We start from the raw sequence: 11,838 nt of genomic DNA, 5'->3' as shown, positions 1-11,838 counted from the left end.
AAACATTTAATCTGCTTTGAAGTGACAACACGCCCTGCCATGCTGATAATCCTCTCTGAGAGTACATTGAAAATTAGACAAGACAGTACACTAATGACCCATTGGAACAGTTTTTGCCACTAATTCAAACACAGGCCTCCTGTTAAGGCATGCCACTGGCAGAGGTGAACTTGGTGAAAGCTGTGGTACGTTGGGTGTTGTATGGACATTTAGTTTTTTAGCTTGTTTTTACCATGTGATTTCCTAGGTGACATTTTTACCAATATGGCATATGTATGTGGTGTCCCGGTACCGTATCCTATCCGGTACCTGCGTGGGTGGGTCCCCTTAGCCAGAGTCCCTAGGACGTCGGGGTCCCCATTGTCTAGTTCACCCCTAGTCAGCTCTCATCCAGATAGTTATTGCTCCAATAGCTTATTTGGGAAGCATGTAAATATTATGTAAATGCCCTATAAATAGTTACTTACCTGTCTATAGCGTAGCAGGACCTGCGGGTCACGTGGTAAAGAGAACTCTATGGTATTTCTGCTTGAGGACCTTTGGAGGTCCTTGTGACGTGGTCAATCCCTTCACTCATTGTAACAGTGAGTGACAGATGTTCGGACAAATCAGATTAGCCCCGCCCCCTGCCCATATAAAGGAGCGGCGGCCATGTTCTCGCTCTCTTGTTCCTGCGCAGCCAAGCAGTAAGGATCGCTCTTGTTCTCTATTTTTCCTGTGCAAGCAAGTAAGAAGCATCTGCACTGCTGAGATCAGTGAGTCTAGGCCTGAACCTTGCGGCGACGGCCGATAACTTCTAAATTCTGAGTGTATCAATCCCCACGCACTCTGCAAGATCACCGGACCTTATCTATCCCCTAAATCCGGATGGATCTGCAATAATTACCCTAAATCCAGAGACTTTAATTTATTTCAAGGTCCGCAACAATTGTCAGTCATTGAGCTATATAAAGACTGTATTCCTGAGACTGTCATTGTTCATTGGATGTACAGCAAACACTTAAGTAAAGTTACCCAAGTTCAAGTTCAAGTACATTGTGGACCTTCAGTCATTTCATTACATGCACCTGTCGTTTCTGGGAAGGGCAGCGATAGGCCGGAGAATTACCTCAGCATACTAGCCCTCAGCCTGGCGTCACGAACTATATGGTTAACATTAACCCCTCATCTACTGAAACAATACCCCCATTACCAACACCCCTGTTACGCCGAGCACTCCGGGTCCCTGCTCCTGCTCGGAGCGCTCGCGGTGTTCGTCTCTGTGCAGCGCCCCGGTCAGACCCGCTGATCGGGAGCGCTGCACTAGTATCACCGGCGGGGATGCGATCCGTGTAGCGGGACCCGCCCGCCCGCGGGTCGCATCCCAATCTCCTCACCTGCCCCGTTCTCTCTCTGCTCAGTCCCGGTGCGCGCCGGCTCTCTGAGATTTAAAGGGCCAGTGCGCCATTGATTGGTGCCTGGCCCAATCAGTACCTGCACCTGTGCCTTGCTTATAAAAACCCACTTCCCCTTCCTGTCCTTGCCTGATCTTGTTGCCTTGTGCCCTGTGAAAGCGTTTAGTGTGTTCCCAAGCCTGTGTACCCAGACCTTCTGCTGTTGCCCCTGACTACGACTCTTGCTGCCTGCCCTGACCTTCTGCTACGTCCGACCTTGCTCTTGCCTTGTCCCTGTGTACTGTGCCTGTCTCAGCTGTCAGCTTGGGTTGTGTCGCTATCGGGTGGAATGACCTGGGGGTTACCTGCTGCTGCAAGTCCATCCCGCTTTGCGGCGGGCTCCGGTGAAAACCAGTAACCCCTTAGACTCCGTTCCCCTGGTACGGCCCACGTCATCACCCCACTGACACAGAGGATCCACCAGAAGTGTCCTCGCTGCATACCTATCCGGATCCTGACAACCCCCCAAGGACTACCACACGTATATGTACTGAATGTACAAAAAAGAATAATCTGTGTATCATAAAACTGCACAGATAAATCTTGTCTCCTATTTAAATGGTATATGATCACAACCACTTGACACAGTACACAAGATAATTTTAGAATGCTTCTACTAAGGCCAAACAGAATGATAAGATCTCATATATGATCTTATATTGGTAATAACTCAGCATTCCAAAAATATGCCAATAACATCTTACTGCAACAGCAAATAACATTGTATTTTCATATTTAAAGTGCCAGAAAGCTGACAAATCTCTTCACCTATTTGGATAAAAATGCACCCATCGTATGTCTAGCCACTCATTATTTCTGAAGAAAGAAGATCACAACTTCTGTTCCAATACAGTATATCTAAATATTCAAAACTGTTCCCTATGGTTTCTAGTTTTCAGTGAGATCAGAAGTATTAAAGTCTAACACATCAAGTTCCCTCATTTTACTAAATAGCATAACACTTCTACACTGAAAACCTTACGTTGTAATAAAAATAATGGAGCAGAAAGATATTGTTTTAATGAGCTGTGCATAAAACTATTACTGGAAGAAACTTATGCTATCCTTTCGTTTGTACTGCTTGAGCTCAGTCATGTCACATATTTTTTTTAAATCATTTTTTTAGTATTTACTGAAAATAAACTGGTATAATATGTGCTTATTGTTGTATTGTAGTCATTCTTTCATGTCCCTGCCAAAGTATTAATGACATTGGTGATTGCTTCAAAAAAATTCATTATATTCAGAATTGTTTTCACACAATTTTTAGTCATTACTCATTTAGTCAAATGTTTAATGCCATTATACTGTATATATCAAGGTTGTTATATATGTCAAGGTTGGTTATCAAAAAGGTAATCACATCATCAAGGCTATTTTACCCAGTAATTGGGGCTGCTATGACAACTCCAGTTTTAAAGGGAAAGTATACAGTGTAAAAGTAAATATATAAGTCATGGGCCTCAAAGGACTAAATATTTAAAATAATAACAACAGCAACAACAACACAAATATTATTGTGCTGCCTTCGCAATGTATTTTACATGCTTCGCACGCAGCAGGGTCTGTTCCTTTAAGACCCTCCATTTTCTTGAAGCCTAGAGGCGGGCCTTCTCTCTAAAGCATAGGGCTAGCTCCGGCATGTCTCATTCATTCCAGCTCCAGCCACCACAGTGACCAGATCCACAGGACTTCTTAAAGCTAATACAGACTGCAAATCTGATAAATACCAAAGCCTGTGAGTAAGGAATTGTTAGTTATCTTGTGTAGAGAGATGCTAGGCATTTGTAGATAGAGAGTGTGTTTTCAGTGTGTAGTAAGTGAGCACATGTTAGACTATCTATGTATTAGCTATGCATAATGTAAGGCACTTGAATAGCCATGCTTACATTTGTCTTTCATATGTTTGTTTTACAGTTTTACCGCGTGTGTTCATTATATCTCAGTAAAGATTACATCAGTTAAGCAAACCAGCGTGTCTTTCCTTGAGATTCGGTATAAACTTGATGTGAAGCTGTGTCCACGAGACAGCGGAGACATTAAAGTAAAAAGGCTTTTAAAACGTTATCAGAAGCAGTTAATCAGCTTTGAATCGTCCGCAGCAGTAAAAAAGACTCATAAATCCTGTGGCTGCAGTCTGTGTCGGAGTAAGGGCGCGAAGCACTAGAAAGTGAAACTAATTCTCTCACGTGCTATAACACCGCTGTGCTGTGTCCAGTCATCATTATCTACGCTGCCAGCTAAATCAAGATGCAGAACCCAGAGAACAGCACTCTAACAGTTAACCCTCAATGCTCCTATAAAGAGGTAGACACCTTGCCAAGAAGTGGATCTAGGTGCACAACATTGTCTAGAGCGTCCAGTCAAACAAATCTAACTTCGGTTAGCGCCGATGCATCAAGATTTAAACGCCATAGTTCTAGACACTCAAGCACCACCAGCCTGTCATCCGCTAGCGCCATAGCAACTAAGGCAAGAGCGAAAGCAGAGGCAGCTTGTGCAATGGCGTCCTATGCAAAGCAGGAAGCTGAATTGATGAAAGAACAAGCTGAAGCACTTAGAAGAAAAGCTGAAGTGCAAGCATCTTTACACTTACTGCATCAGCAGAAAAACGCTGCAGCAGCCTTAGCCGAGGCAGAAGTTCTCACAAGGGCTGCTGAAGCTCAGTTCGCTGACATAGAAACCCAGATGCCACCCCTCAGCGCAAGCCAACGTACCCGTGAGTACATTCAGTCACAAGCAATCATGTACACTGACCAGCAGTTCAATTATGCACCAAGACCATCATTGACTCCACCAGCAATAAGCAACTTTGATACTATGCAACACTGCAAGACTGAATCAGAACCTCAGGGTAGGAAGTCAAGTGGTCGCATGCTCAGAGACCAATCTGCCAACCTGACAAGAGTGCAAACGGATGCTGATTTACTCCCTCCTCAAGCAAATACAAGTCTGGATTATAGCAGAAAGACTTACAATAGAGGAGAACAAAGCAGACTTAGTCAAGTACCTCATCAGCCTTACCAGCCGCAGCCATACCCTGAGTTTACACCCAGGAAGTATTCACCAGATGCAGCAAGAGCTACAGAGGTAGCAAGATTCCTGATGCGCCGTGAGATAGTGAGCGCTGGTCTCATGAAATTCGACGACCGTCCAGAAAACTACTGGGCCTGGAAGTCATCTTTCCTAAGCGGTACTCAAGATTTAGATCTGACAGACAGAGAAAAGCTTGATCTGCTCGTCAAATGGCTAGGACCAGAGTCCACTGAGCAAGCCCAAAGAATCAGATCAGTACATGTTCATGACGCAACAGCAGGACTTGCAATGGTGTGGAGGAGACTAGAACACTGCTATGGGTCACCTGAAGTGATTGAAGATGCTCTTCTGAAGAGGATAGAAAATTATCCAAGAATGACAAACAAAGACAATCAAAAGCTGAGAGGGTTTGGGGACCTACTCTTAGAAATAGAAGCCGCTAAGTCTAGTGGATATCTGCCAGGTCTCTCATACTTAGATACAGCACGTGGAGTTGATCCCATAATCGAGAAACTTCCTTTCAACTTGCAAGAAAGGTGGGTCACTCAAGCATCAAGATACAAGAAAGATCATCGAGTCGCATTTCCACCATTCGCCTTCCTTGCTGAATTCATCGTAGACCAAGCTGAAACACGCAATGATCCAAGCTTTGCTTTCCTGAACAAGAGAACTGCAAGCTCCCCAAAGGTAGAGCAAAAACATCCAACGCCTTACAAAGAACACAGAGCAACAGTTTCTGTACGGAAGACAGAAGTCTCGCCTGAGTCTGCAGTCAATCAGGAAGACAGCGCAAGTAAGAAAGTTGAGGAGCCAGACAAAATATGTCTAATCCACAACAAGCCTCATCCACTAAGAAAATGTCGCAGTTTCAGAAGTAAGACATTAGAAGAGCGCAAAGCTTACCTTAAAGACAATCACATTTGTTTCAGATGTTGCTCTTCAATTCAGCATCTTGCAAAAGACTGTACAAAAACAATAAAATGCACAGAGTGCAACAGTGACAAACACCTGTCAGCACTGCACCCAGGACCACCACCATGGAAACAAGAAGTTCCAGCAACTCAAGAAGATCATGGTGGGGAGCAAGGCGAGAGTACAACGCCAGCAGTAACCTCAAAGTGTACTGAGATCTGTACAGAGCAGGGCCGCCCCAGATCATGTTCCAAAATATGCTTAGTCAAGGTGTATCCTGCAGGCTTCAGAGAAAAAGCAATCAAGATGTACACAGTCTTGGATGAACAGAGTAACAGATCTCTGGCAAAAACAGAGTTCTTTGACCTCTTCGGTGACAAAGGAAGTCCAACTCCATACACCCTGAAGACTTGTTCTGGAGTTGTAGAGACAACAGGGAGAAGAGCAAGCAACTACATCATTGAGTCATTAGATGGAAAGACAAAGGTGACTCTTCCTACCCTCATAGAATGTGATGAGATACCAAACGACAGGTCAGAGATCCCCACACCTGAAGTTGCTCGTCATCACCCCCATCTGGTGCGAATATCAGACCAGATACCAGCACTAGATCCAGATGCTGCAATCATCCTTCTACTTGGGAGAGATATCCTCAGAGTGCACAAAGTCAGAGAACAGTACAATGGGCCACACAATGCACCATTTGCACAACGCCTTGATCTCGGATGGGTCATCGTTGGAGAAGTATGTCTAGACGGACTCCACAAACCAGAAAAGGTGAATGTCTACAGAACACATCTGTTACAGAATGGTCGTACATCTTGTCTTTGCCCATGTACCAACAGTCTACACATTAAAGAGAGACTTGTTAACCCAACACATCATCGGAGTATCCAGAGGTGCATGGAAGACTTAGCCTCAACTGGAGATACAGATGAACTGGGCTGTAAGGTGTTTGAAAGAACACGAGATGACGACAAGCTAGCACCCTCGGTGGAAGATACTCTCTTCCTTGAGATTATGGACAGGGAAGTCTTCAGAGACAAATCAGGCAGCTGGGTAGCCCCTCTACCCTTCCGGTCACCACGCCATCGCCTTCCTGACAACAAGGTACAAGCAGAGAAACGCTTCACCTCGTTGCAGCACATGCTACAAAGAAAGCCAAATATGAAGAAACACTTCCAAGCCTTCATGCAGAAGATCTTTGATAACGATCAAGCTGAAAGGGCACCACCCCTACAAGAGAACCAAGAACACTGGTACTTACCAATATTTGGGGTGTACCATCCTCAGAAACCAGGCCAGATACGCATAGTATTTGACTCTAGTGCGAAGCACAAAGGCATCTCACTAAATGATGTCCTTCTCAGCGGACCTGACCTGAACAACACACTCCTTGGAGTACTCATCAGGTTCAGAAAAGAACTCGTAGCAGTGACAGCAGACGTACAACAGATGTTCTACTGTTTCCTTGTTTGTGAAGATCACAGAGACTACTTAAGGTTCCTGTGGTATGCAGACAATGACTTTAACAAAGAAATCACAGAGTACAGGATAAAGGTACATGTGTTTGGAAACAGCCCTTCTCCAGCTGTAGCTATCTACAACCTGAGACGAGCAGCACAGCAAGGTGAAAGACATGGTCAAGAAGCCACACAGTTCGTCATGAAGAACTTCTACGTAGATGATGGACTTGCTTCTTTCTCCAGCAACGAAGAAGCTATCAACGTCCTGAAAAGTACAAGAGAAATGTTGGCAGAATCCAACATAAGACTGAACAAGGTAGCTTCCAACAGCAACAGAGTCATGGAAGAATTTCCAATGGAAGACCGTGCTAAAGACCTCAAAGACTTGGATCTAGGAACAGAATCACCACCCTTGCAAAGAAGTCTTGGGATTAGTTGGGACCTGAAGACTGACAGTTTCACCTTCAGGGTCTCCAGAGAAGAGAAGCCATTCACAAAAAGAGGTGTCCTATCTACAGTCAACAGTCTTTACGACCCCCTGGGGTTCGTAGCACCCATCATCATGCAAGGTAAAGCTCTTTTGAGACAGACCACTACTGAGCAAGAACAAAGTGACTGGGACATACCTCTACCTGAAGAGAAGGAAATGCAGTGGAAGTTGTGGAAAGACTCATTGTTAGAGCTTGAACAACTCAACATCCCTAGACCATACGTATCTGTTTCCTTGTCTGCTACAAAAAGAAGAGAAATATGCATATTCTCTGACGCCTCCACTATGGCTATCGCATCTGTCGCCTACCTTAGGGTAATAGACACTGAGGGGCAAAGCCATGTCGGGTTCCTCATGGGAAAATCTAAGCTGGCTCCCAGACCGGCTCACACTGTCCCACGTCTAGAACTTTGTGCTGCTGTAGAGATGGCAGACATGATTACAACAGAACTGGACATCGAGATCCATGCAATTAACTTTTATACAGACAGCAAGATTGTGTTAGGATATATTCACAATGCTTCAAGAAGATTTTATACATACGTGGCCAACAGAGTGACACGTATCAGAAAGTCTACAAGTCCAGAACAGTGGCATCACATCAGCACAGACAAGAACCCAGCTGATCATGGGACGAGACTAGTGCCAGCCGCTGCGCTCAAGCAAACTAACTGGTTTGTAGGTCCATCCTTTCTTCGTAAACCAGAAACCAAAGAAACTACTCAGGTAGAGACCTTTGAGCTCATAGAACCAGATCAAGACAAAGAGGTAAGACCTCAAGTGACAGTTTGTAGGACTATAGTTACAAGAGACAGTCTGGGCGCTCATAGATTTGAAAGGTTTTCCAGCTGGAAGTCGCTGACCCGTGCAATCGGAAAACTTATCTGTCTAGCCAGATCCTCCTGCAGAGCTACCAATACTGATCAGCGTAGCAACGGCCACCGTGAACAAACCAAGGTCACGATCATCAGATGCATCCAGCAGGAAGTCTTTAAAGAAGAAATCCAAGGCCTTCTGAAAAAGGAAGAGATTTCTCAACACAATTCGCTCAAGGACTTGTACACCAGGCAATGGAAACAAGTTCAAAGTCTTGCGGACATTTTCTGGAAGAGGTGGAGACAGGAATACCTGGTGATCTTCCAGCCATGCAAGAAATGGCAAGATGACAAACCCAATTTACAAGTTGGAGACGTTGTCTTACTGAAAGACTCTCAGGCCCACAGGAACGAGTGGCCTATTGGACTCATTGTAGGGACTGATCCTAGTAGTGATGCTAGAGTTAGAAAGGTTGAAGTTAGGATTGTTAGACAGGGCATTCCCAAAGTGTATGCAAGACCAATTTCTGAAGTAGTTTTACTCCTGTCCAAGGGTTAGTGGCATAACAAAAAGTATGCCAGGTGGGGAGTGTGCTGCCTTCGCAATGTATTTTACATGCTTCGCACGCAGCAGGGTCTGTTCCTTTAAGACCCTCCATTTTCTTGAAGCCTAGAGGCGGGCCTTCTCTCTAAAGCATAGGGCTAGCTCCGGCATGTCTCATTCATTCCAGCTCCAGCCACCACAGTGACCAGATCCACAGGACTTCTTAAAGCTAATACAGACTGCAAATCTGATAAATACCAAAGCCTGTGAGTAAGGAATTGTTAGTTATCTTGTGTAGAGAGATGCTAGGCATTTGTAGATAGAGAGTGTGTTTTCAGTGTGTAGTAAGTGAGCACATGTTAGACTATCTATGTATTAGCTATGCATAATGTAAGGCACTTGAATAGCCATGCTTACATTTGTCTTTCATATGTTTGTTTTACAGTTTTACCGCGTGTGTTCATTATATCTCAGTAAAGATTACATCAGTTAAGCAAACCAGCGTGTCTTTCCTTGAGATTCGGTATAAACTTGATGTGAAGCTGTGTCCACGAGACAGCGGAGACATTATAATTATTATTATTATTATTATTATTATTGTTATCATTATTATTATTATTATTATTATTAATAATAATAATAATAATAATAATAATAATAATAATAATAAAATCAATAATGGCCTAGAAGTGATGGCTTGGCCTAGAAGTGTGCCAAAATGTCACCCAAAAAACAGAAAGATAACTACCGTATTTTCCGGTGTATAAGACGACCCCCAACATTTACAGTTAAAATATAGAGTTTGGGATATACTCGCCGTATACGACTACCCTTCTACCATGATGTACGGTACCTTACCATTGTTCCCCCACACTAGGTAGGCAGCATAGTTCCCTCACACTAGGTAAGCAGCATAGTTTCCCCTACATTAGGTTGTCAGCATAGTCCCCCCCCTACATTAGGTTGTAAGGATACTTCCCCCACATTTGGTGCTCAGCATAGTTCCCCACCATTAGGTTGTCAGCATAGTTCCCCCACATTAGGTTTTCAGCATAGTTCCCCCGACATTAGGTTGTCAGCATAGTTCCCACCACATTAGGTTGGCAGTATAGTTCCCCCACATAATGTTGGCTGTATAGTTCCCCCACATTAGGTTGTAGTTCCTTCACATTAGGTTGTCAGCATAGTTCCCCACATTAGGTTGGCAGTATAGTTCCCCCACATTAGGTTGGCTGTATAGTTCCCCCACATTAGGTTGTCAGCATAGTTCCCCCACATTAGGTTGTAGTTCCCCCACATTAGGTTGTCAGCATAGTTCCCCCACATTAGGTTGGCAGTATAGTTCCCCCACATTAGGTTGTCAGCATAGTTCCCCCACATTAGGTTGTAGTTCCCCCACATTAGGTTGTCAGCATGGTACCCCCACATTAGGTTGGCAGTATAGTTCCCCCACATTAGATTGGCAGTATAGTTCCCCCACATTAGGTTGGCAGTATAGTTCCCCACATTAGGTTGTAGTTCCCCTACATTAGGTTGGCAGTATAGTTCCCCCACATTAGGTTGTCAGCATAGTTCCCCCACATTAGGTTGGCAGTATAGTTCCCCCACATTAGGTTCACAGTATAGTTCCCCCACATTAGGTTGTTGTTCCCCCACATTAGGTTGGCAGTATACTTCCCCCACATTAGGTTGCAGTTCCCCCACATTAGGTTGGCAGTATAGTTCACCCACATTAGGTTGTTGTTCCCCCACATTAGGTTGTAGTTCCCTCACATTAGGTAGGCAGTATCGTTCCCCCACATTAGGTTGGCAGTATAGTTCCCCACATTAGGTTGGCAGTATAGTTTCCCCCACATTAGGTTGTAGTACCCCACATTAGGTTCACAGTATAGTTCCCCCACATTAGGTTGTAGTTCCCCCACATTAGGTTGTAGTTCCCCCAAATTAGGTTGGCAGTATACTTCCCCCACATTAGGTTGCAATTCCCCCACATTAGGTTGGCAGTATAGTTCACCCACATTAAGTTGTTGTTCCCCCACATTAGGTTGTAGTTCCCTCACATTAGATAGGCAGTATAGTTCCCTCACATTAGGTTGTCAGCATATTTCCCCACATTAGGTTGGCAGTATAGTTCCCCCACATTAGGTTGGCTGTATAGTTCCCCCACATTAGGTTGTCAGCATAGTTCCCCCACATTAGGTTGTAGTTCCCCCACATTAGGTTGTAGGTCCCCCAAATTAGGTTGGCAGTATACTTCCCCCACATTAGGTTGCAATTCCCCCACATTAGGTTGGCAGTATAGTTCACCCACATTAGGTTGTTGTTCCCCCACATTAGGTTGTAGTTCCCTCACATTAGATAGGCAGTATAGTTCCCTCACATTAGGTTGTCAGCATATTTCCCCACATTAGGTTGGCAGTATAGTTCCCCCACATTAGGTTGGCTGTATAGTTCCCCCACATTAGGTTGTCAGCATAGTTCCCCCACATTAGGTTGTAGTTCCCCCACATTAGGTTGGCAGCATAGTTCCCCCACATTAGGTTGGCAGTATAGTTCCCCCACATTAGATTGGTAGTATAGTTCCCCCACATTAGGTTGGCAGTATAGTTCCCCCACATTAGGTTGTAGTTCCCCTACATTAGGTCAGCAGTATAGTTCCCCCACATTAGGTTGTAGTTCCACCACATTAGGTTGACACTATAGTTCCCCCACATTAGGTTGCAGTTCCCCTACATTAGGTTGGCAGTATACGGTAGTTCCTCCACGTTAGGTTGTAGTTCCCCCACATTAGGTTGGCAGTATAGTTTCCCCCACATTAGGCTGACAGTATAGTTTCCCCCACATTAGGTTGTAGTTCCCCAACATTAGGTTGGCAGTATAGTTCCCCCACATTAGGTTGGCAGTATAGTTCCCCCACATTAGGTTGTAGTTCCCCCACATTAGGTTGGCAGTATACGGTAGTTCCCCCACATTAGGTTGTAGTTCCCCCACATTAGGTAGTCAGTGTAGTTCCCCCACATTAGGTTGGCAGTATAGTTCCCCCACATTAGGTTGTAGTTCCCCCACATTAGGTTGACAGTATAGTTCCCCCACATTAGGTTGCAGTTCCCCTACATTAGGTTGGCAGTATATGGTAGTTCCC

At 44.6% G+C, this 11,838-nt stretch overlaps 1 protein-coding gene across 3 annotated transcripts; it reads left to right on the top strand.

Moving 5' to 3' along the window:
* Positions 1–2,978: 2,978 nt before the first annotated feature.
* Positions 2,979–9,267, top strand: LOC130273782 (uncharacterized). Of its 3 annotated transcripts, none has more exons than XR_008844122.1 (2): positions 2,979–8,962; positions 9,142–9,267. XR_008844122.1 is itself a non-coding variant. In XM_056521098.1 (2 exons), the coding sequence occupies exon 2, from the start codon at positions 3,684–3,686 to the stop codon at positions 8,709–8,711; it is 5,028 nt and encodes a 1,675-aa protein (XP_056377073.1). In that variant the 5' UTR covers positions 2,979–3,171; positions 3,351–3,683; the 3' UTR covers positions 8,712–9,261. The 3 variants fall into 3 exon arrangements, 2 of the variants coding, with proteins under 2 accessions (XP_056377073.1, XP_056377083.1); XM_056521098.1 differs by having other exon boundaries at positions 2,979–3,171; positions 3,351–9,261; XM_056521108.1 differs by having other exon boundaries at positions 2,979–7,416; positions 9,142–9,203.
* The last annotated feature ends 2,571 nt before the right edge of the window (positions 9,268–11,838 follow it).

This window comes from Hyla sarda, chromosome 1 (genome assembly GCF_029499605.1).
Source record: "Hyla sarda isolate aHylSar1 chromosome 1, aHylSar1.hap1, whole genome shotgun sequence".
NCBI lineage: Eukaryota > Metazoa > Chordata > Amphibia > Anura > Hylidae > Hyla > Hyla sarda.
The sequence above is the reverse complement of the archived record's forward strand: the minus strand, read 5'-3'. Positions and strand labels throughout refer to the sequence as shown.